Source organism: Mizuhopecten yessoensis, unplaced genomic scaffold (genome assembly GCF_002113885.1).
Source record: "Mizuhopecten yessoensis strain PY_sf001 unplaced genomic scaffold, ASM211388v2 scaffold11085, whole genome shotgun sequence".
In the NCBI taxonomy this organism is placed as follows: domain Eukaryota; kingdom Metazoa; phylum Mollusca; class Bivalvia; order Pectinida; family Pectinidae; genus Mizuhopecten; species Mizuhopecten yessoensis.
The window spans coordinates 171822-198194 of record NW_018408872.1 but is presented as its reverse complement, the minus strand read 5'-3'; the positions used below and the strand labels follow the sequence as shown (position 1 = coordinate 198194).

The 26373-nt window shown below is 36.0% G+C and overlaps 1 protein-coding gene across 1 annotated transcript in view; it reads left to right on the top strand.

The window, feature by feature from the left end:
- LOC110465502 (xanthine dehydrogenase/oxidase-like) overlaps nt 1-23009 on the top strand; it is a 24722-nt gene extending 1713 nt beyond the window's left edge. The window contains exons 2-34 of the mRNA XM_021521359.1: nt 1482-1539; nt 1911-2007; nt 2125-2233; nt 2682-2808; nt 2974-3035; nt 3477-3608; nt 4746-4887; nt 5323-5478; nt 5627-5697; nt 5844-5943; nt 6169-6272; nt 6860-7044; nt 7447-7594; nt 7754-7931; nt 8297-8475; nt 9384-9503; nt 9835-10056; nt 11456-11519; nt 11897-11966; nt 12279-12366; nt 12744-12830; nt 13366-13557; nt 14859-15004; nt 15300-15381; nt 16014-16109; nt 16526-16654; nt 17085-17159; nt 17379-17431; nt 17618-17732; nt 20866-20952; nt 22226-22393; nt 22600-22803; nt 22890-23009. Of these exons, the coding sequence (XP_021377034.1) occupies nt 1482-1539; nt 1911-2007; nt 2125-2233; nt 2682-2808; nt 2974-3035; nt 3477-3608; nt 4746-4887; nt 5323-5478; nt 5627-5697; nt 5844-5943; nt 6169-6272; nt 6860-7044; nt 7447-7594; nt 7754-7931; nt 8297-8475; nt 9384-9503; nt 9835-10056; nt 11456-11519; nt 11897-11966; nt 12279-12366; nt 12744-12830; nt 13366-13557; nt 14859-15004; nt 15300-15381; nt 16014-16109; nt 16526-16654; nt 17085-17159; nt 17379-17431; nt 17618-17732; nt 20866-20952; nt 22226-22393; nt 22600-22779 (3822 nt within the window). The 3' untranslated portion in view covers nt 22780-22803; nt 22890-23009. The remainder of the gene's footprint in view (nt 1-1481; nt 1540-1910; nt 2008-2124; nt 2234-2681; nt 2809-2973; nt 3036-3476; nt 3609-4745; nt 4888-5322; nt 5479-5626; nt 5698-5843; nt 5944-6168; nt 6273-6859; nt 7045-7446; nt 7595-7753; nt 7932-8296; nt 8476-9383; nt 9504-9834; nt 10057-11455; nt 11520-11896; nt 11967-12278; nt 12367-12743; nt 12831-13365; nt 13558-14858; nt 15005-15299; nt 15382-16013; nt 16110-16525; nt 16655-17084; nt 17160-17378; nt 17432-17617; nt 17733-20865; nt 20953-22225; nt 22394-22599; nt 22804-22889) is intronic.
- Nucleotides 23010-26373: the final 3364 nt, after the last annotated feature.

The following is a 26373-nucleotide window of genomic DNA, read 5'->3' as shown; positions in this document are numbered from 1 at the left end:
ATCGGATATGATTTTGCCGACTGCGACCTCTCATTTCCGAAGCACTAATTCTTTGATGCAGTTTCCGCCCGAAATCCGGGCGGAACAAAATCGGCTTGAAAAACTCACTTAAGTGGTTAACAGTTCATGACAACGATGTCTACTCACGGTTTATATAATATAGATCTCATATGTATGTCACAGACACAAATATATAGTATATTACGGAATAGAACACTCAAAATACATGTCCATGTCGTTGTAGCACATCTCTGACCTACATTTAAAACATGGCTTCCTGGACTAATACAAAATAGCAGGGGGGATTTCAAACGAAACGAAATGATACGGAGTTTGTTTGTATTCCGCTTGTGAAACATTACATGTAATCCATTTTTTTATTAAACGGAAAATTCATGGCAAATGCTGTCTGCTTCGCTTCGAATGAGGAAAAACTCATTATTTATGTCTTTAACACGAATGTTTTCTCATATAATCATGGATTTATGGAAAGGAATATTTATTGGACCCTTTTGGCCATTTAAATGTATGTAAACACGATATACTCTTTCTTAATCCGAACTTTGAAAATGTGATCGTCAGCATCGGGAAAATCAGCTATAGGCAGTAAGAGGTTACGCGCCGCCTGTCAAATGTTTTTCGCCGTGTAAAACCTCTAACATTGTTGTAGTAGGGATGAACTGTGACGATGGGGACTGTGAATTTGTACACACGCTACGGGATAGATCATACACCTCGGTCATTCGTTTGCATACTCAAAAAAGCATGCGAGTTATTCTACCCTCCATGCTACATCCACCATCTCAATAGCAGGCATGGTCTCTCGTGTATGAACAAAATACCGATATGCGGCCATCTTGGATTTTGATAGATACGGTTTGTTATTTCTTTTTCTCTATTTAGCATATTGCATATAGTTATGCAATGTATATGCAGAACCATTTGCCTTAGTGGCAACTCACATGATATTACGAGTTTTAAGTTAATTTACAAGATTCCTGTTTAGGATTTACATGGGTCTGGGTAAAAAGTACCTGCAAGGAATTGATGAGCAAAGACGATAAAAGACCCTTCAAGCATCTCTCTTAACATGCAATTGTTCTTTAAATTCACGTTTTATTTCTGAAAAGCATTGCGCAACAACACCCCGTATTATTGTTCAAATCGCTTCATGAAAACTTGAACCAAACAATTATTGCGACAAAACGACGTCAAACACTGATAAGGAAGTCAAGTTGTCCTACATATGTAACGTAAAATGCTCGAAACTTATCCTCGTTTCTATTCGTTGATTTGTTGAATGGACAACAATCAATGAGGTCCATCCAGAACGGGGTACTGCCTACTGGCATAATGCAACAGCTTTTATTATCACAGTGTGAAATACGGAAACCAATATCTCACGACATGAACACATGATTAATCATTATATTAAGCTTTTATAATTACAGATGACATTTACAGTTATACTTTCCTTTTAGGTTCGAATTGTGGAACCGGATCCGGAAACGACACTTTTGCAATACCTGCGCAGGTCCCGTATCCTTATTTCAGACTCCGTACTATGCATCGTGTAATATAACGTTTTTCGTGTTTATTACCTTGACTTTATTTGATTACGTTAACGACATTTCTGACATTTTCAACGTTTGGTTGTAAAATCAAAGCTGTTATTATAAGCTGCGATAAACGGAAAACGGGTTTATTTAGAAATGAACACTTTAGAATAATTAAGCAAACGACACTCGAAATTAAACCAACTGTCATTGTTTTATTGTTTGGCACGCTATAGTTTACCAGTCTGCGTACATATCATTTTCTTAAATAGATAAAACAAGAAATAACACAATTATCTGTGGATTTTTGTGGCAATTCTAGATCATTGTGATAGTCCTTCATGATCGAACCAGTATATCTGACAGGCACCAAGCTGGCATGTGGACAAGGGGCATGTGGGGCGTGTACTGTCATGGTTTCTTGTTATGACGTTACAACAAAATCAATAAGGTAAGCTTTATTGTTCTTTTTTTAATTTTTTAACTTATATTTTTTTCTACTAAATGTAAGGTTACATATTAGTTAATTAGAACAATTTTGATAATAATATCCACTCGACGTCTACAGAAACATTTCCGTAAACGCCTGTCTGGTACCGATATGTTATCTACACGGGATGGCTGTCACCACTGTGGAAGGCGTCGGAAGTACTCGTAATGGACTTCATCCCATTCAGGTGAGTCCATTATAAGTATGGCTGCATCATATCCATCACAGTTAGTTATATATGTGTTTACCATGACCCACCTAGGTGAGTCAGGTGTAACTATGGTTACACATCTTATCCGTGTAAGTCATTGGTACCTAAGTTGCTAAGACAAAATCTCGTCAATCTTAATGTTACGCAGCTATGGAAAATACAGCTTGTTGTTTGTGAGTAAGGTAATGATATTTTCAAAAGGTCAAACTTCAACCAAAGAACTGCCGATCTATGGAATAATTAAAAAAAAAATCAATATTTATACACACTTTCAATTAGCGTCGTTTTTCAAAATCATAGAAATATATTTGAGAATCGGAATTACGATCTAATAACGTAAGCAGTGCCAGTTGACAAAAGTTCATCAAACTAGTGATTTTTATCAATGCCAAACATGTGCTGATGTTTATTCTTAAATATGCAGAAAAGCCTTGTGGAGTCTCATGGTCTCCAGTGCGGGTTCTGTACTCCTGGGATGGTGATGACGATGTATACACTGTTCAGGAACAACCCAGAACCCACCCAGGATCAGATGGAGAGAGTCCTAGAAGGTTTGTTAATGATGACGTCATTTTTCATTGACATTATACTGGACCTAAATTGCAGGCAACCTCTTTATATAACCTTTGTTGTTTTAAAACTTTCTGTTCTTAATGACGATATGTGGTGTTTAAATCTAAAATGGTATTTGAAATAATACAAATTCTATTCTACAGGAAATCTTTGTCGATGTACAGGGTACAGACCTATTATCGACGCATTTAGATCTGCTAAAGAGGTAAGTTAGTCACATACAAATCTGTCGTTTATCATCAATGTGATTTAGTTCTAAATACCAGTACGCATTGGCGTATTATTTTGCATTGAAAATTACAGGGCTGTAATATTTCAGAGTTAACAGACACTGTTTTGATTAGGATGAATGATACCTAAATTCGTCATTTTTTGCGTAAATCTATGTTTGATTTAAATATTAACTAGAAATCCGAAGTAACGAAGCACCTTGTAAATTTACTACACCATTTAGATGCATCTCATATAGAATGTGCTAATATGATTTCCAGCTATTAAGTAACGGCCAGCATTGGGAACTGTGTAACTTAATATATACTGAAAGTAGTAAATATGATGTGATATTTTAAGTAACAAATCCCTTCAAAGGTTTTTAATGTACATCGGTACATCACTATCATGATCACAATTTCTGTTAATGCTACAGAATTGTCCTTGCGGTTTGGGATTATGTCTAGAGAAATCAGACAAGTCGGTATCAACAGAGGAGACTGAACAATCAAGTGAGAAGCCAAAAAGTGCCACAACACAAGACGTCATCTTTCCACCGGAATTACAGGTAACCTTGACACTTGAGTTAGTTTCATATCTAATGTTTATAGTCATTTTAACGGTGTTATTGGTTTAAAAATTACACTCGTGTTTGAATGACTTTTTAGGTCACCTGAGACAAAGTCTCAAGTGACCTATTGCGATCGCCTTTTGTCCGTCGTCGTCCGTCGTCCGTCGTGCGTCCGTAAACAATTTACATTTTCGACTTCTTCTCCAAAACCCCTGAACCAATTTCAATGAAATTTTGCAGGGNTAGGCCCATGGGCCTCTTGTTAATTTATATTTCCATTAAGTATATCGTACATAAAAAAACTGTCAACATCTAATGATCAATGAAAAAGATATTATTCAGAAACGCTATCAATATCAACAAAGACAGCCATCAGACAGTTAAAATGTAATGGCGATGAGAAATTGCTTAACAAATCATTTCAGTCGGACTATAGTGGCCTTGACTCAAGTTCAAACTAACATTACCAACAGTAACTAACCTTACGCAGCATATCATCACTATCTATACTACACAACAACATGCTGTAGTTATCATCTATATAGAAATGCAGTATTTACTAATTCAACTATCTACAATGTAGTATATCGGTCATTATTTACATGACATTTCAACACGACAGTATACAAGTACAATGTTTACTACCAACCCCGCCGCAGTCAGCTGCTTAATTCAAGTATAGTTTAACAATGGGGATGTTTACTGTTTAATTATATCATATATGCACATTTAAATTGTTATGCTTTAAAATCCCATAGCTTATATAATTCGTTAACAGTACATGTATTTCGAACACTATTTAATTAACAGTAATATAATACCCTTCCTAACTGATAACTTTCGGTCCATCTGAATATGTCCGGTTCATCATGTACATGGCAATGGTAATAGATGATGGACAACTCATTCACTCTACATATTTAAACTAGACATGCACAGTCTTTTGAATTGGTAAGGTTGAAATGTGACTTTATGGGTAAATGAGTTAATCTCACAAATTATATCAGTGGTTTGTTTGGTTTGGTTTAATTTTGTTTAACGTCCTATTAACAGCTAAGGTCATTTAAATACGTATGAAACACTCTGCAATGTCGCAGATCTTAATAATGACGTCATGTTTTAAACTGATTTTAGTTAACTGCGGCTTACCATACAAAGTTACTGACGTTTAAGAGTGAAAACTACACTTGGTATCGCCCAACCACAATGAAGGACGCTCTCAACCTACAGGAGAACTTCCCCAATGCGCAAGTTGTCCTTGGTTGTAATACTATTGGTAAGTAGTATATGAATATCTTTATCACGTGTCCACAGTTGACCGTGTGTTGCAACGCCAGTCTTCCTGTCAAATCTTTCGAATTTCACATTGCATTCAATTGTCACTTTCCACTCGGACTTAAATACTGGTGTATCAATATTAAAAGGTGGTTACTCTGTCGACGTTTATCTGTGAAACATATATTTCAATCTTTGAGTCATCTAAGTTATGTTTAAGGACCATGAAAGTCAATACAACACATGACTACTAAGCGAATTACTTTTCGAACTAAGATTGACCTTCAGGTTCACTATTTTAGAAGTTATGACATTGCACCTAGACAAAAATGTCTGATCTTTTCGTCCATAAAATTACGCGCTAAAATGTTGTTACCAGCTATTTTAAGATATGAAATAAAAACTGAAAATAGATATTATATTTTTTTTCTCTCAGGATACTTGTTACGACAGGGGAAGTTGACTTCTAACGTCATCATTTGCTGTACCCACGTAACGGAACTCCAAGGTGTGCAGCTCAGTGATTCGCGAATCAGGATTGGTGCCGGCGTCTCTATGGGACAGCTTGAGTCACAACTTTTCAACATGAACTGTAAGCACATGTAATATATTCTCAGTAAATTGATACATGTAGTTTTATTAGAATGGCATTTAAAACTCACAATTACAATGACGAAAACAGCTGTGCATTCCCCTCTTAAATATGTATTGAATGCAATCTGTGAAAATATTTATTTCAGCAAATCAGACCGTTTCGGCAATGATAGACGTGTTACGATGGGTTGGTGTGGATCAAATCCGAAACACTGCTGTAAGTTGAACAGATCAAAGCATGTGTTCTGCTTTCAGAATATGCTGTTCGTTTATTGTGATACTAGACTGATGATTTGCTATCATGTATACCCCTCCCCAGTTCATTTTTTTTTGAAGCAATTTTGTTTTGTTGTAATTTTCCAGACAATTGGCGGTCACGTGATGAGCCAGATACCAAACCTAGACATGCAGACTTTCTTCATGGCGGCCGGGGCTTCACTCGAGTTTATGAAGAAGGGTAAAGGTAAATGTTTTAAAGTTATATCTGTAGTATTAAGGGATAAATTACATGATTACTACCAGCGAGATGTCAGTGTGTGCCATAAATAGACTTTCCGCTGTTAAGATTTTGATGACATACATACTTTTCTATATTTAACACGAAAATGCACGATATATATCGCATTCAATCATGGCTGTTATTTTAATGTTTGTATGGACGTGTTTAAACATTATAATTCACTTTCAGATGTACGGAACGTATTGATGGACAATGACTTCATACAAGATGTCAAGAATGGCCTTTATCACGATCAAGTGTTAGCTTCTATTTCGGTTCCTCTTTTGACAGATGTACGTATAACAGAAAAACAAAACAAAATAAGTAAACGAATTATAATGTATCTATTATACGGAAGGTCTCAACTTTCTTATTAGAATGTATCTGTTTTACGGAAGGTCTTAACTTTCTAATTATAATGTATCTGTTATACGGAAGGTCTTAACTTTCTTATTAGAATGACCCTGGTAATTATATAAGCGATATCATTTTTTTTATCATATCGTGATGACTTGATGGATCATAGAACTCAACAGATTTTGCAAGTGTGCTCCAATTATTGCAGACAATTCTCATATATATTGGACATATACTTGTGTTGCATCATTTACGTCAAAAGTTGTACATATTCCTGCCTCTCGTTTCTATTACTCTTTAAACTTTGTTACTAAACACTTTATAAATATAATTCAAAAATAGTTATTTCATCTATAAGGTGACCGATATACATACGTATACATATTGTCAATTTAATTTGGTTGACAACTTATGGTCCTCGCGCAATTGTCATCTATTTATATATATATTTATTCCAACGTAAATAGCTGATTTTATAAATAATAGGATAAAAATAAGTTATATACAGATATCTTCTCTATAGGACGAACATATTTTCGGGGTAAAACAGCCGAATCGTCGTGGTTATGACTACGGAATCGTCACCACTGGGATGTACGTACAGTTTACAAAGGGGACCAGAGTGGTCCAGAACATGAGGCTGGCGTTTGGCGGCACGGATAATAAACCGGTACTAGCGACAAAGGCGGCGGCTGCGGCAATCAAAGAGTAGGTAGCCAAAACAAACGTGATCTAGTAAATACATGTTTATATTGTAAAATTACATTATAGTTAATAATTTATTTATTTATTTATATGTTGGTTATGGTGTGAGCGGAGCGCTGAAACGGCCATCTTCCCCATTAACAACATTCTCGATGATACATGTTACAATATGTTTCCGTCATATCTGATGTGTATGATTCCGGTGTTAATTTATAGGCTTATATGTTTTTAGATACAAAATGTCGATGATAATTCATCTCTCACATCTTATGCATGCAAAATACCAGGAAAATATGATGTATTTTGTATTGATAATGCTTTTGTGCAAAAGGTATCCATTTGACATGAAGTATAATACTACCATACGGTTCTCCTTATGTCTTGAAACCTTTGTTTATTTTTGAGAATGTGGAACGAAGACATGCTGGAGAAAGTCAGTAATGGTCTGGCATCCGAACTACAAAGCGAAGCATATAACAACACATCTTTCCGAATTACACTAGCATGTAGCTTTTTCCTGAAGTTCTTCATGAAAATAAAGGCGACACTAGAGGTGGGTATGGTTCCGATCACTTAGCGTCACATATAAAATGTTAAAGCTTGCAATGATGTATAAGCATTACATGTTTTTACTTCAGATTTTGTTTCGCATTGAATTGGTTCAACTAAGATAAAATATATGTATATATATTTGATTAATGATTGATTTCAGACGGATTCTGATAAGCTTAGAATAGGATTGTCGTACACGCCAGCTTCCAGTGTGCAAGTGTTCGATGTTCCAGACGATAGCGGTGCCCACGCCGTGTGGAAACCTATCCCTAACGTGACTTCAGAATACATCACTGCTGGCGAAGCACAGTTTGTGGACGACAACCCAAGTGCAATGAGTATGCTGCATTGACATTGGTTCAATATATTAGAATACAAATTAACTCTATAGACTTCTAGATGATGTGTTTTCGTACAATTAAATTCGGCTGTATTCCAAAGGTAAAGCATCAATAATACGTTTTACTTTATTCTTAGAAATTTTCGTCGCATTTAACTTTCGCCATTTTTGCCCTCTGTCATAAGAGCGGATTTGTCATTACAGCGATCATATAATCAATAGGACAAAATTGACACAGGGCGAATATGGATTTTAGCGGCGAAGGAAGTCTGACTGGGTGAAATTTCCCTGTTATACAGTAGTTTTACTTGTAATGTTGTTAACAGAGTGAACATCTAATATATTCTTTGAACATTTTATCAGACGAGCTGTTTGCTGGACTTGTGACCAGTGCACATGCCCATGCAAAGATTGTGTCGGTGGATGTGTCGGCAGCACTAGAAGTGAAAGGAGTTGTTGACGTCGTAGACTACAAAGATGTACCCTGTCACAACAAATACGGGCCATTAGTTCCTGATCACATGCTGTTTTGTGAAGATGAGGTTCGTCAAGTGTAGTACCCAGATATTAATACCTTTTTCGGGAAAGTATATAATGAAGACGTATTTTCTTCTGAGATTGCTTTCGCTGACTCCCCTAAATCTTTGCATATATTTAGCTGTTCAACATATACACTTAATACATACTTGGTAATAGAATGCATGCTGTCACTACTGTAATTTTAGTCATACACGGTTCCCGGGGGACTATAGGTTTGCACTCCGTCCGTCCTTCCTTCCGTCCTTCCGTCCAAGAAGGTTGTTCTGGTCATATCTTCTATACTATTTCACATGGAGTAACCGGATTTGGTGTACAGGGTCATCTTGGGATGTCGGAGTGCAAGAAGTAGGTCACTATATCCACACTTTGACCTATGCTTCCTGACATAATTGTACTGTTTGTTAAATACATAAAAATCATTACCGGTGGGAGACTATGGATTACCGCTATATTATTTCCAAAGTGCGACTGGTCCAATATTTGCTCAAACAGAATGAGTATAAAACAATGTATATATTTGAACCTTATCGAACGTTAGTGATATAATTTTCCGTTTCAAAATGAAATTAAAGCCGGTATTTTTGTCTCAAAGTATATACAAAACATATGCGCGACATATACTAAACAAGTTGTACGCTCAACGCTTTTTGCATGCTTTAATCTTTATTCTCTGTTTTATTTGTGTCCAAGTTATCTCCTTTATATTGTTTAGTTGTTATCGTTTGATTAATCAGAAATGACTGATGGCTATCGATTCTTCATTTGCGAGTGTCTTTTAATTAACAAAGTCGTGCATTTGGTAGGCTTTGGAACGGGAATGAACGTTACATTAAGGTAGTACGAAACCTTAACATTAATTAAAGCTAGGGTTCATGTGTAATGGTATTGATACGTCCTTCTTTTGATTTAGGTTTTTCATCATGGACAAGTGATATGTGCTATACTAGCAGAGTCCAGAGAGATTGCAAGCAAGGCGGTCAAACTCGTCAAAGTGGAATACGAACCCCTTGAGGCAATAGCATCGCTGGAGGTAATGTTCAACGTACACATCCCATTAATTGTTAACTCACGTGTAAATAAATTAAACAGACGAAGACATTAATGCTTCCTCAAATAAATAAACAAATTGAACATTGCAGAATGCACCATTGTGTATTAAAGTGGAAAACAATCTTTTGAACAATGGTTACATTACTATTGAGATACAGATTTAAGTTGATTATGAATTTTCCCTGATTTACTGACATATCTGTTGTTTAATAGGCAAGTCTTATCCGCTTGAAAATTACATTGGTGACGAGAGTAATCCAATAAGCTTTAACATTTTCCTAGTTTAGTGTCATATGCGTTTGATTTAATAGGATGCAATCAAGAAGGGAAATTTCACTGGGCAACCGTACACAGTTGAGCGTGGAAGCCTGGAAAAGGCAGAAAAGGAGGCGGACTTTGTTGTAGATGGGGAATGCGAGACTGGGGCCCAGGAACACATGTATATGGAGCCCCAGTCCGCCCTAGTCGTCCCAAGGAAGGAGCAGAATGAACTCGATATAGTCACAACCTCACAGGGTGTCACAGAGATGCAGGTAGCTAACTCACATATCGTAACCCAGTACCGAGCCGTGACGAGGCCATCCCATTGTTGGGAAGATCAAGTGTGTTCATATAAACGTTCAGAACTCAGTTGTCTTTATCTCATGAAGTAAATACCCTTATATCGTTATATATCTTTTCCTAGATGTCATGAAGCATACAATGACGGTATTTGCATTTATCTAGTTTGTCTAAACGGATGACCTTGGCGTGCGTTCAACGTCACAGATATCAAACGTTAAAATATTCGTTAGATTCCGTCTAAGGATACTTGCGGTGCAGATTCAATTCTTCTGGTTTGCCTGACAAGGATATAATTTTTTATGAAATATGACCATGACTCACTTTTAAGGTCACAATGGTAAAATGTGATCCATTTCGCTTAGGGTCATTCCATTTGTCATGTAGTGTTTTATTGTAAATGACTATCAACTATATGTTACTTCGACTTCCATGTACATTAAATTCCCCTGTACCAAATGTGTTAACAACCCATCTGATGCTTGACTTTGTTACCCAGAGTTGACATCACCATCTTTCGATGTATCTGAAGTTATGCAAATTTCTCACACAATTCATGACAAAAAAGTGACACAGGCCACTCGGGCTGCAATTTTTTTTTTTTTTTTTATCGGCAATCATAATAAAAGAACACCATGAAACATTGCGCTTTTATCTATTTTATCAATCTGTTCTGAAAAAGTAAGTCGTTGAATTATCGATATACCGCTTTTGCGCTGACGTCGTTATCCAGGGATTTAGTCCTCTCTTATCCGTGTGTTAGTCAGGAAACTAAAATATACAAGCAGGCTAATTTCCTTAGCAATGTTTTGGGTATACTCCTACTTACTCAGCATTTTTTTGGAGTGAACTCTCACTCCCTGGGGAAGTTCCGTAGCTTCCACATCGAAATAATGGAGCCATTCAGACGAGAAGTGGGCTGGGTTTGTACTTACCTGAACCCACTCAATTGTTATCTGTCTCAGTTTTTTATGTTAAACATCCTATTAACAGCTACGGTCATTTAAGAACGTGTCAGGTTATCCATCTTTAAGACAACAGTGCATGCGATATTGAGAGCATAGATGAACAACAATTAGAAAAGTCTTCTTTTTTTTTAACCTTGCTTGGGTTTGAATTGATGTCATAGAACAATCAAAGTGTTAGATTGTAGGGATAAATAGATTTCTGTTTCCCCTCATCCAAAATTATTTCCCAAGGCAAACAAGAAACTTGCTACATTTATATCCTTCAAAGTCATACTTTTAACTGTATACTATTCGACGGTGAGGCAAAAGAACAAATTTGCAGAACTGAAGTGAAGAAAATTTAACTTTGCGGTAATGCTATGTCTTTAAACAAATTCCTAACATTTAGTTATTTGCTTTGTAGACAGAATTGGCCAAGATTCTTGGATTAGATAGCAGTCGAATTTCAACAAGAGTTAAGCGTGCAGGTTAGTACACCTGTCTTCAGCAGTACGAACTGTTAATTTGCTCATAATCACGTATTTTACACTTTTCTATTTTTATTTATGATGTTGAAATCTCGATATTTGTGCCCCGTGTCCATATTCTGGTTGTATATCGCGCCTGGATATATTAACGTACATACATAAGGGATTCAACGGCAACTGAATCGTTTTTTATATAATACTATTGGTAACTCGGTGATTGTTAATATGAGCAAGCTAATGTTATTAGGTGCAGTGTTAATAATCAACCAAGCATGGTGATAAGGACAAACAAAATAACTGAAAATATGTTGTTGAACTCTGTTGCGTCAAATAAGTCGTTTTGAAATCAAATGGGATATTCTTACATTTTTATATAGGGGGTGCATTTGGAGGAAAAGCTACGGATTCCATCTCCTGCGCAGGTTTTGCTGCTGTCGGGGCTTGGAAGTAAGTTAAAGTGTTTATGTGATGTTCGCATTATACATATAGTATGTGAACATGGAGTGTTGATGAAACGAAAAATACTATTGAATAAAGTACTAATATGTCACTGTAGCTAAATAAGATTGTCATAACCTTTGATATGAAACGGATTAATATTGAAGTTTTCATTGATAACCTGAATACTAGTTCAGCCCCCAATCAAATAGTAATGATCAAAAATTAGATAAGTGAATCAACACACATCAACAATTTATCGGGTCTTGAATTTAATTTGACCCGCACGTATTTAAGATATTTTATTTATTCTCAATTCAGAACTAGCAGGCCTGTAAGGTGTATCTATGACAGAGAAGTTGATTTCAGACTTACAGGCAAAAGACATCCCGTGAAGGCCATCTTCAAGGTAAAATCTACATCGCTATTTAGGGTATATTCAGGTCTAAAACAGTTCCTTGTATCTTTTTAACTGATTGTGTACAGATCATTCTTTTCGTCATATATTGTGCTCTGGTTTTGTAGATTTTGAGTTTGAATACCGCTTTTGTTTATACTTTGGCATTGAATTGTTTTCACCATTGTATTTCAAATAAGTTAAACCAATTCATTGTATTCAACTCATGAACTGGGTTTTTTGGGTGTTTTTTTTCAATCTTTAGATAATGTAATGATTTTGCAGGAAATTAAACAATAAACCTATCTAGTAGACTTTTATATTAATTCATCCTTTTTAAGTTGCACATACGGTTGGTATTGTTCTTCATACGAATGCAATGCTTGCAGGTATATTGCAAGAAGGACGGAAGAATCATTGGAGTCGACGTCAAGTACTACTTTGATGCTGGTCACTCGACAGATCTTAGTCCGATTGTAAGGATAACATTTTAGGTTTAATAATATCTGTTACTACATGCATATATTAATTGACAAACCTCGTAAATAACAATAAGTGATAAGAAGAACTGAGAATTATTAGAAAAGAGAGAGAGTTTGGGCAGAGAGAGAGAACAAACATGTTTATGTATGTCTATATTCCGTCTGGTAGGTAACGAATATGGAGTTGTTTAATTAATTATTGCAGTCCTCTTCCTGCTTCTCATGAATAGAAGTTTATTTCAGTCTATTCTATTCAGTTTTAGTATGATGAAAGTGGAATAGTTTTACAATACGCACGTCTATCAAGCTAGGTAGATAATTGATATGAATTGATCTTTATTGCAATACGTTGATGCCAATCCTTTGACGTTCTTTAAGAATGATATTCATTTAAAATGTGTCCGCTCTTATATATTTTTTTGGATATAAAATGTGGAATGATGTTTATTGCAAGGTATGCGTCAATTCTACCTACCTTAGAGATAATGGGTTTACTGTAAACTATGTATATGTTTTATCTGTTGGGTAGATAATGACAAGTGGTATGTTCCTGACGCAGGGATGTTATAATTTTATAAACATGAAAGCGGAGGGTAAGCTTTGCCGTACCAACCTGCCTTCTAATACTGCCTTTAGAGGATTCGGATCTCCGCAGGTCGTATTTGCTGCTGAGGCGATGATAGAAAAGGTGGCTTTCCAACTCAACGTACCTGCTGATCAAGTATGTGGTTGGTTAAAAAGAATGGGTTTATTTATTTATCAATCAATTTCCTATTGTTATTATTTCCCATTTGTTTAACTGTTTCGTTCATTCCACGGAAACATGAGTTAACGTCACGCTACCACAATTGGTACACTACCCAAATTGGTACACGGTCAGAAAAAGGTTCGAAAAGAACTTAAGAATTAAATTTGAGCTTTTTTCTCTGACAGCATAACAAAAGAGATATTTATCAGTATTTCAACCGAATTGTTCTGTTTTCAGGAACATTTTGAGAATACACGATGACTTCAAAGTAAACATATCAGAAAACCAGTAAAAGCAATATACGTCGATGAAATTTGGAAGGATTTCGAAGGGGTTAATTATAAGCATGTTTAAATGTTGATGTCTGGTCCTTATAACCGGATAATATAAAAGTGTACTTATACAATTGTAGTTCAGTATTATATTTCTAAAACCAATACGTTGTGTTTCAATCGGCACATCAACTAGTAGAAATAAAAACAAGTTTAATAGCCTGTGATTTGTGTACCAATTTGGGTACTAATCACGGCCGAAACAAAACGGACGAAATCTCGCTGCGTGTTTAGCGTTCTATTTAAAAAAAAACAACAACTTAGAATTGAAACTTTTTTTTGAAACTGAACCACCATGGGTAGTCTTTGTCAAGAATCATGAAACATTCCAGATACAATATCTGAATTATTAAATTTTTAAATATCTCTGCAAAAACGTCAAAATTGTACCAATTGTGGTCGCGTCTCATTAAAGCTTACCATTTGGTAGCGTGACGTTAAAGTTTACCATGTGGTAGGGTGACGTTAAAGTTTACCATGTGGTAGGGTGACGTTAAAGCTTACCATGTGGTAGCGTGACGTTAAAGCTTATCATGTGGTAGCGTGACGTTAAATCGTTCCATGTGGTAGCGTGACGTTAAAGCTTACCATTTGGTAGCGTGACGTTAAAGCTTAACATGTGATAGCGTGACGTTAAAGCTTACCATGTGGTAGCGTGACGCTAAGCTTACCATGTGGTAGCGTGACGTTAAAGCTTACCATGTGGTAACGTGACGTTAAGCTTACCATGTGGTAGCGTGACGTTAAAGATTACCATGTGGTAGCTTGACGTTAAGCTTACCATGTGGTAGCGTGACGTTAAAGCTTACCATCAATAACGAATCAAAAGTTAAATGATGCATGATACGTGTATGATACATCTGATGTTTTACGGAGACAACATACATCTTTAAAAAAGAACGGCACTATATTGCGCACTTGCTATTTCAATTTGTCGTTTAGGTACGAAATAAAAATATGATACGAAACGGTGCTGTGACACCATTCAACATGGCGATTAACGACGACAATCTGTACCGTTGTTGGGAAGAGTGTAAACGAGACAGCGAATTCCACAAACGATCGGAAAGTGTCCAGATACTGAACAGGTTAGACTCTTTATATGGTTTTGAAAGTGCCAAGGAGTAAATGTTAATTTAAATCGAAACAGAATTATGTTTAATACATATGTATATGAAATAGATCTGTTCGCTGCCTAATTCTTATATCAACTGTCTTGTAGTAGTCAATTGTAAAAAGCCTTTCGTTGATGTTGGGCTATTGTGCTTTACACGCATAAAACATTTTCACTGATCGCATCATAATATCATTATTATAATTGTTGTTAAGTAACCCAAAATTTGCTATATATGACAATCCATGATAAAATTACATTAATTGCAGCGCTAATCGTTGGAGGAAGCGTGGCATTTCCATTATACCTATCATGTTTCCGGTCGGTTATCCGCCCCTGTTCCTTAATCAGGTATGTTATTTTCAACATATGCTAGAAATATTGATTTGTTTTCTTTTTTCTCGGAAGACATTCGAAACGATAAACATAAATAGGCTAATTTCCTTGGTGCGAATTTATTCAAAATCAAATGTTGGTATTTCGCATGCATTGTTTTTATAAGTATTAATATTAGATCTAATAATATAACTATTGATTGATTTTATCGTCATACGAAATATTATTAAGAAATAATACGTGCGAAAAAACAACTTTCGTGTGTAATATGTTATATATTCAAAAGTAGTATTATAATACTCGTTTTGCTATCAACTGATACCTATCTCAAGCTAAGGACAATTCGGCCACTGCATTACACCAGCTTACGTATAGGACGAACTGCCGTCATCAATTGGTATTTGTTGTTATGACAGTTATGAACATCAGTTGGTACGGAGACGGCGGTGGCAATTTCTCTTGATGGCGATGACGTCAACCGATTACATTTTATGAACATAATACATTAGTAACCCGTGATGACATTCATTAAGGATGTAGTTGTATACTTAAGAGTACATTATGTATATTCTTCTTTGAATTATTTTATCTGAACATGAAATAATAATAAAAAAAGCATATGATAGTATATGACTACTGTTGAACAGGGTGGAGCCTTGGTCCTTGTATATAAAGATGGATCGGTGCTGCTGGCCCACTCTGGTGTGGAATGTGGACAGGGACTCCACACAAAGTTGATTCAGGTATACGTACTAGTATCATAAGCTAACATCTTGATAGATACATTTTGCACGTAATGAACAATTAGGAAATTGTCTCTCATTTCGAACAAAACAATATCAATATATTTGTCAGTGACCTTCATAGGCATCGCGTTTGTTATTTCAGGTTTGGATACTTGTTGTCAATCCTGTCGTGTTATTGTTGACTCGAGGTTTGTGGTACTAGCAGTAATATTACGTATGTTGTGATGCCTGTTGTGGGTATTGTTTGTGTTTTAGTCAGAGTGACTAAGGAGAGTAGGGACGGTTCACTCTCTATACCATATCTCTTTTTCAACTCATGCTCTCTTTTTAACAATGGAAGTTGCAGAATCTTATATAATTTGAACAGTTGTATATGAGTATGCTTGAGTAACGTTTGCTTTAAATTTTGCCAGGTTGCGGCATCTGTATTAGAAATTCCGCACGAGAAGATTCTTATCAGTGAGACTAGCACTACCACAGTACCAAACACTACTGAAACCAGTGGGAGTACTACTACCGACCTCACCGCCGGGGCGGTGCTTGTAAGTATTCTAAAATATATGTCAACAAATATAATGTCGAATAAACATTTGTCCAGATATTTTCACCTAAACTAAGCTGATAATAATATAATGATAATTATATAACATAAAATAATACATGAAGGATATTATGTACGATAGTTCTCTTTTTTACTATATTATATGGAGGATATATACGTAAATAATAAATATTGAGTTCATGTTATTTATTGTATGCTTTCTTATTTGAGACTCATGCGTATAACGTAATTAGATTGTAATATTCATATAATTTGTCACCTTGCAAAATTGTAACTCATTAATATCAAAGTGATGAACATTAAACTCTATAAGAACTTATATCGTAGGTCCATATAGATTGTTAGAATGTTTTAATAGAGATGAATTATATTATCAACATGTATACTTAAAGTACAAATATTTCTTCAAGGATGCCTGCAAGAAAATAAAGGAAAGACTGGCTCCTATGAAAGAGAAAAATCCTGACGGTGACTGGAACGCATGGGTAAATGTGTTTCCTATTCTATTTTCTATCCATTATGATAACCCTCGTTATATGATACGTATGTGTTAGTAACAACTTCAAAGTTGTACTTCGTTCCATAATAACGAATTGCTGTTTTACAGACAAATGAATTATGTTATACAAGTATTTGTATATGCTGGCCCAAAGAATAGAAACAAACTGAATCCTTATACTAATTATTAGTTTTTGTTTAATCAGGTGACCGCTGCATATTTTTCAAGAGTCAGTCTCTCTGCAACAGGATTCTATGGGTATGTCTACACGGAAAACGTCCTGTAAATATTTGAATTTAAATACATAAAGAAGTACATAAACATACAAGATATCTACTGAAACGTACATAAATGGTACTTTTTATTAATTTGAAATGATAAAAAACTAATCTTATCCTGGCATAAAACATTGTATATTGTGTCACTGTTTTACATTACTGCTAGACCGCGTACAGAAGGATACGACTTTGCAAAAAACGCTGGGACTCATGCACACTACTTTACTTACGGAACTGCGTGTACAGAGGTTGAGATTGATGTACTAACTGGGGAACACCAGGTAGGTTTTGTCTGTAACAGGGAACACCAGGTAGGTTTTGTCTGTAACAGGGAAACATCTAGTAGGTTTTGTCTGTAACAGGGAAACATCAGGAAGGTTTTTGTCTGTAACAGGGGAACATCTGGTAGGTTTTGTCTGTAATGTGGGAATATCAGGTAGGTTTTGTCTGTTACAGGGGAACATCAGGTAGGTTTTTTCTGTAACAGGGGAACATCTGGTAGGTTTTGTCTGTAACAGGGAAACTTCTAGTAGGTTTTGTCTGTAACAGGAAAACCTCTGGTAGGTTTTGTCAGCAACAGGGAACATCAGGTAGTTTTTGTCTGTAACAGGGAAACATCTGGTAGGTTTTGTCTGTAAGAGGGAAACATCTAGTAGGTTTTGTCTGTAACAGGGAAACATCTGGTAGGTTTTGTCTGTAAGAGGGAAACATCTAGTAGGTTTTGTCTGTAACAGGAAAACCTCTGGTAGGTTTTGTCAGCAACAGGGAACATCAGGTAGTTTTTGTCTGTAACAGGGAAACATCTGGTAGGTTTTGTCTGTAAGAGGGAAACATCTAGTAGGTTTTGTCTGTAACAGGGAAACATCTGGTAGGTTTTGTCTGTAAGAGGGAAACATCTAGTAGGTTTTGTCTGTAACAGGGAAACATCAGCAAGGTTTTGTCTGTAACAAGGGAACATTATGTAGGTTTTGTCAGCAACAGGGAAACATTAGGTAGGTTTTGTCTGTAACAGGGAACACCAGGTAGGTTTTGTCTGTAACAGGGAACAGCAGGTAGGTTTTGTCTGTAACAGGGAAACATCTGGTAGGTTTTGTCTGTAACAGGGAAACTTCTAGTAGGTTTTGTCTGTAACAGGAAAACATATGGTAGGTTTTGTCAGCAACAGGGAACATCAGGTAGGTTTTGTCTGTAATGTTGGAATATCAGGTAGGTTTTGTCTGTTACAGGGGAACATCAGGTAGGTTTTTTCTGTAACAGGGGAACATCTGGTAGGTTTTGTCTGTAACAGGGAAACATCTGGTAGGTTTTGTCTGTAAGAGGGAAACATCTAGTAGGTTTTGTCTGTAACAGGAAAACCTCTGGTAGGTTTTGTCAGCAACAGGGAACATCAGGTAGGTTTTGTCTGTAACAGGAAAACATCTGGTAGGTTTTGTCAGCAACAGGGCAACATCAGGTAAGTTTTGTCTGTAACAGGGGAACATCAGGTAGGTTTTTGTCTGTAACAGGGGAACATCTGGTAGGTTTTGTCTGTAATGTTGGAATATCAGGTAGGTTTTGTCTGTTACAGGGGAACATCAGGTAGGTTTTGTCTGTAACAGGGGAACATCAGGTAGGTTTTGTCTGTAACAGGGGAACATCATGTAGGTTTTGTCTGTAACAGGGAAACATCAGGAAGGTTTTGTCTGTAACAGGGGAACATCATGTATGTTTTGTCAGCAACAGCGAAACATCAGGTAGGTTTTGTCTGTAACAGGGGAACATCAGGTAGGTTTTGTCTGTTATATGCGAAATTCAGTTAGGTTTTGACAGCAACAGGGGAACATCAGGTATCTTTTGTCTGCTATAAGGAAACATCAGGTAGATTTTGTCAGCAACAGGGGACATCAGGTAAGTTTTGTCTGTAACAGGGGAACATCAGGTATGTTTTGTCTATAACAGGGCTACATCATGTAGGTTTTGTCTGCAATAGGGAAACACCAGGTATGTTTTGTCAGCAATAGTGAAACATCTGGTAGGTTTTGTCAGCAATAGGGAAACATCTGGTAGGTTTTGTCAGTAATAGGGAAACATCTGGTAGGTTTTGTCAGCAAAAGGGAAACAACTGGTAGGTTTCGTTCCTAACGGGGAACATCAGGAAGGTTTTGTCTGTAATATGGAAACATCAGGTAGGTTTTGTCTGTAATGTTGGAACATTAGGAAGGTTTTGTCTGTAAAAGTGGAACATCAGTTAGGTTTTGTCTGTAACAGGGTACCATCAGGTGGGGTTTTGCCGTAATATTGGCAAAATCAAAAGTGCTAATCTGTAAGATGACATATAATGCACGCCTCATACGAGTATAATGTTATCAAAATATTGCATAATTCGTGAAAAAATGAATCCTTACCAATGAAAAATACTCTTTCATGAAATTAGCCAAGTCCATCTTGTTGGGGGGAGGGGGATAGAAACGAGCGTCATGGCAGATCACGTGTGATGTTATCTCAATTATCCTTTCTATATATGGCCTGCATGGTCAAATATAGTATTTTTACTGATGTCGCCTTGTTTACTACAAATTCCATATTGGGTCATGACGCCCATATATAGACGTCTGACCTATATCGGAAGAGAGACGAACTTTCCAACATGGCGGTCAATTCAGATTTCGATATGCTTGCTACGTTAATTTGATAATTTTGACATTTTAGGCAAGTTGTACAGGATAGCAACAGTTATAGTTCATACTACAACCCTATTTATGGATGCGGACCAATGAGCTATCAATTAATTCTAAAATCGCCCCGGTGTGATTCACGCCGGGCTTGCTCCATTACAATCCATGGGATCGATTTAATACCCGGCCGGTGCAGCGGAGGCCGGGTATTGATATAAGTACTAATCATCCATGTGTGATTTGCTAGTAATGTGAATATATAGAATAGATACAAAAAATAAGGATTTTACATTACGTACACGAACTTCAAAGTGAAACAACATTTACACATTTGTGCGTTAGATGTACAAGTTTATTCAGCACCATGTATCAGTTATATCAATCTTACCTCAAAGGCTTAGGTGATACTCTCAATTTTGGTTTGTAATATTATTTCTATTATTGAATTTATTAGTATTCAGAAAAATAAAAGACATAATTTTTGACAAAAATATCAGCTAAACATTGTCATGATAGAAAAAGGTTTGTTTTCTTAAATGTTATAAGCCTATATCTATCTAGAACCCATTTGGAGCTGACCGTCGTAATTGTTTCGTTATCTTGAGATATCATCATCGGTAGTACCTCGTTTGCATTTAAGACAACGAGTACCTAAGTTACTATGCATAATCATTAGCTGACAGAAACTATCTGGAAAGAGCATTACTGTATTTATAGAAGTATATATTATTGCCGACTTATCTGACGTTACATTTCCCAGGTGATAAGGACAGATATCGTGATGGATGTTGGTAAGAGTCTTAATCCTGCGATAGACATCGGACAGATTGAGGGAGGCTTCGTTCAGGTTAGTACGCATCCCCTTGTACATATATGTGGATATGTTCCGTTTTTAGCTCACCTGCCCGAAGGGCAGGTGAGCTTATGTCATGGTGCGGCGTCCGTCGTCCGTCCGTCCGTCCTCGTCTGTCAACTTTTCCTTTAAACAACTTCTGAAGAACGGACAGGCCTAGAGTCATGATATTTGGCTGAAAGCTTTGTTGGTAGAAGCCCGACAAAGTTTGTGAACAAAAATGACTTTGACCTACTTTCATGGCCACATGGGTCAAATATGTCAAAAACTTCAAACGACTTCTTCTGAAGAACTGAAAGGTATAAAAACTTTATATTTGGCTGATGGCTTCCTCGGATGGATCCCAACAAAGTATAAGAATGAAAATGACCTTGCCATACTTTCAAGGTCACAGGGGTTAAATGTGTCGAACACTTTAAACGACTTCTTCTGAAGAACTGAAAAGTATAGAATTTTTATATCTGATTGATGGCTTCCTGGGAAAGAGCCCGACAAAGTTTGACAATGAAAATGACTTTGACCTGCTTTCAAGGTCACAGGGGTTAAATATGTCAAATGCTTCAAACGACTTCTTCTGAAGAACTGAAAGGTGTAGAACCTTCATATTTGCATTGTGGCTTCCTGAGATAGAGCCCGACAAAGTTTGAGAATGAAAATGACGTTGACTTTCTTCAAGGTCATAGGTGTTAAATTTGTCAAAAACATCAAGTGACTTCTGTAAAAAATGATAGGCATAAAACATAATATATGGCTAGTGGTTTCTTGGGATAGAGCTCACCAAAGTTTGCAAATTAAAATGACCTCAACCTACTTTAAATGTCACAGAGGTCAACAACATTTCAAGGATTTGTTCTGCAGAACCAAAAGGATTGGATTCATAAAATTTGGCTGGTAGCTTCTTGGGAAAAAGCTATAATAGTTTGAGAAGGAAAACTAATTGACATACTTACAAGGTCACAGGGAAAAATATGTCAAACAACTTTTGAATAGGAACGATGGCCAAAAAGCATAAAATCTTATGATAATATTTGACTGTTAGTTTCGATAGATGGAGCCGACAAAGTTTGTGAGTGACAAATTTGTAGTACAATAAAATATTTATAATATAATATATTTATAAGCGATACAGGCCGTCTTGGGCCTCTTGTTTTGTCTCAGAATGAAGTGAAGACAAAAGTTTGCTCAAAACTTTATAGCTCATGAAGATCTATTTTCTTTTCTGTAAATTTTCTATGAACAAGTTGTATAAAAGTTGATTTGATCAAAGGGCTCTGGAATGATGACAACTGAAGAATTCAAAGTTGACGACAAAGGCCAGATCGCTTCTGTAGGTCCACTTAACTACAAAGTCCCAGGGATAAGAAACATCCCAAGGCAGATGAATGTCAAGCTCCTCAAATACGGTGAAGGTCCGAAGACAGTCTACTCGGCCAAGGTAAAGTAGCAATGTCAAAAAATGAAATGTAATATTGTTTGCACATTCTATATAAAGATTCCGATGCTCAAAAATGTTGAGTTGTTCTATTCACATCAAAGCACCGTGCTTGTTGAGTGTAACACAATCTAGTGTATAACGTTGTAACATCTATAAGTGAAATGAGGCGTTCAAGTATTATAAGGCCTATTACGTTACATTAACAGGGCATAGGGGAACCGCCACTTCTCCTGGCAGCATCGGTGTTTTATGCTATCCGGGACGCAGTATTGGCCGCAAGGAAAGAGGAAAACCTTACCGAGGACTACTTCTTTAAATGTCCGGCGACCGTAGAGAGAATTCGTATGGCTTGCCAAGACAAAATTACCCAGAAGGTGAAAAATTAGTACATTAACGTGTTATTGTTGTTATTGTAAGTTTAGTTTAAACATATTTTATTGCCAAAAAATGCAAGAGGATTGGGCACAAGTTACATGAACATTATTAACGCCCAAAGTTGTAAGTTAAGTAAGCTTCGTTAACTTCAGTCCTCATCATAATGTTTTTTGTACAGTTGCTAGGCAACCAGCAACGACACATAATCTAAAACCAGTATTCTTGCAATAAAAGAATTCAAAACCACTCGATCAGCGTCATATTTTTCTGTTTACTTTTTTGTTGATGTCAGAGTTGAAAGCTTATCTGCATGTCATTATATTTTTGATAAGAAGAAATAAAAAAAATGCAGATGTATAAATTATCTGTTTTAGATGAACACATTCACTTCTTTAATTTGGCTTACAGATAATGGAAATACTTTAAATTGTAAATAAAAGAATATGTAGGAATGTTGTTCTAGATATATTTACTAATCAGTAAGAAATAGTTTCAACAGAATGTGAATATCGTTCTGCTTAATCAGTATACATTATTATATATTGTTATCAAATCTTCAAATCCATTTTATGTATATTGAATATTGTCGAACAAAAACATATACTGGTAGTCTGTCAAGCTTACAATCAGAATGGCCCGGCGGAGTTACCATGAAGGGACTTCAAACAGAGCTGGGTTATCTACCAAGTTTTTATTGTATGTGTTGAATGGCGGATGTGGATATAAACATCCTTTATAAACCATGACATCATTGTCTCTATTGTATAATCTGCTAAATGAGAAACTGTAAATAAGGCTTGCTGGGTTTGCATATGCAAATTTGGAGTAAGGGTTTTACAAGACAAAATTATGCAACGGTTGTTGAATTTTTGCAGCTGAGCAAGATCTTCGTTCCACTTACTTGGGGTTGAGGGTCAGGCAGCGAGAACGATGTATTTTCTTTGGTTCTTATAATTTCTCGTGTTTATACGATAAAACATAAACAAATTATTATAAGACAGACGTTCCTCTCAAAATATGTCCATGTGAAGGGGAAACAGACAAATTAGGACAATAGCTTACAGCATCAGAGATGTCGAAAACATACATAGCTTGTTGGGAAATGAAAACAAATTACATCACATGACAAATATTTACATGTGCAAAAGAACAGCCTAATGTAAGAAATTAGATTATCTAGGTCACCTTCCATATTGTAGACATATAGGCACTAAGGTAGACATAAAATATATTTGGTGACGTTTTTCGTTGTAGAATGGTATAATCAACATATGATTGTATATTATGATGGAATAGATAACGCGGATTCGATAATTTGATAAGAAAAAAATGCTCGAAGCGACCTTTTATATACTTATCCTTGTTATAATTATATTCGACCTAAATTTACACATGTATGTTGATGGTTTTCCTAAACAAATGCGTTCTATGTTCAATGGATGGCGGAATTGATAACCTGTCTCAGGCACATCTTACCTCGTGACACAGTGTGCAGTACATCCATATGAGAGTATGTGTGTTTGGTGATGGATATGTAAATGTTATTCTTGCATTAGGTCCTTTTTCAGAGACTCGTTTGTTGTGCTATATTACCAGTAAATACTACATATTTAATCAACGAAACCACAATACCAAACCTATGCCACTCCAGGAAGGTGGAGTTCAGCAACAACATCAAAGTGATTTATTAAAAAACTAACCAAATGACGCCGCTAACATGTTCGTACCTCGAACAGAGCTACGAGCTATTGACCAATAGTCGGACACAATAAGGTGGCCCGCGGTTAATAACAACATCATTAAACTAAAAGGAAGGAAGACCGTGCCACTACATGTAGCATATGTTTGCTATTGACTGTTTGTTGTACAACAACAGTAGAGGGATCAACAATATATACCCTTTCTGTATCCAATAGTATTTTTTCAGAAAGCTATCGTCGATGAGGTACATTTATTTCAACAGTCAGTATCACCATTTCGTATGTACAGTGTTGTAGACGATGGAACTCATTATTCATACAACTTAAGAGTGTCATACTATGGTTAACAACGATTCCATTATAATCCATTCATACAAGGAAAAGTATGGAAATAACTTTTAAAGATGTCAAAATCATCAGGAAATCATATTCAAATTGTGCTATCAGGGTAATATAACAAGTAAGCTCCAACAGAATCTCATATATGGTTTGTCCCCATCGCACGACAACGTAAATCGATCATTGGTCTGTGTAATAGTGGTGGCTATATACTCTTTCGTGGCTCAAAACCAACGAATGAATGGGTGTTGTTGGTTTTTTTGTTTCACTTCGTACAATAGAAATACAGCAGAATCCGTTGTTTAATCTATAATATTTACATTTGCATGGCATTATCACTATGTAGCCTCTTTGAAAGCTGTGTCGTTGATGGGACTTTAATTACCATGCAGCACGAGACACAATTCTTAGCGTATCAATACAACACTGACCGGAACTACCATATCCAATGTAAATAAACATGACGGCTGCTGAAATATCGCTTGGCATTGTGACACTTGACAATGTCATTGTAAATTTATGTGCAAAAGAAAATAGTAAATACAAAATACTTTTATTACAACAAAAACAAGACCAAGGACTGCAATATCGTACAAAATGCACATCGGTTAAAATCACCAATGCCGGCAATGGAAACAATTTTCAACAAAATGAGCAAAAAAAAACTTTCGAATTAACTTCCAAAAATAACTCCCTCGTGGAGGTCAAGGTCGGATTCACGGTGTTCACTGTATTTATCCATGCGCGAATTTGTTCTGGGGAAAAATCGGAACAATTTAAAATCTAACTTTCAGCTCAGATTTCTATTGATAAACTTAAATCATCCTATACACATATCATATACAATCGTATTGATACTGAATCGTGGAATAGAATTGAAGTGTTTGTTAAAATTTCAAAATACTACTTTGTTTGCCAATCAGCACGCGACAATACGCTGTAGCAAGCAAAGCTGTGCCATTCAGATAGATCATAAATACCATACAAAAACAGTTCAATGCTTAAAACAAATATGTCTCACAACAAGTATGGCGTCATAACCAATATCTTATATAGACAAATACATAAACGTCAAATCTAGTATAAATTCAGATTATTATGACACAGGGTTAATTTAAAATCAAGAGTAAGGTTTTATTATGTATATATAAAAGGTATAAGGTGTGAAGTCTGATAACTAGTATACCTGACAAATACAACATGAAATGTATTATTGGATATGCTCATTTCATCGAATTTCATGTGTCTCATCCAACAATAAAGAAACAAATTGTTCTAGATAAAACCTATTTAGTTGATCAAATGATTCAAAATGATCGTACAACAACTTTTATAACAGTTCTCCCCATAATACAACAAAACATTTATGTACATATGTTTTTAACAATTAATCTTTGATAAGGCAACTATTCTATTTAACTGATAGAAGTTGGTGACGTAGGGTACGTAGAGTAGTGGTAAGGGATGACAAAGATGGATCAGCCAAACCTAATGGCCTTGATACTACACATAATACAGTTAATGCTGAGTTGTAACTACGTGCTCGATTTGATGAAGGGATGCACA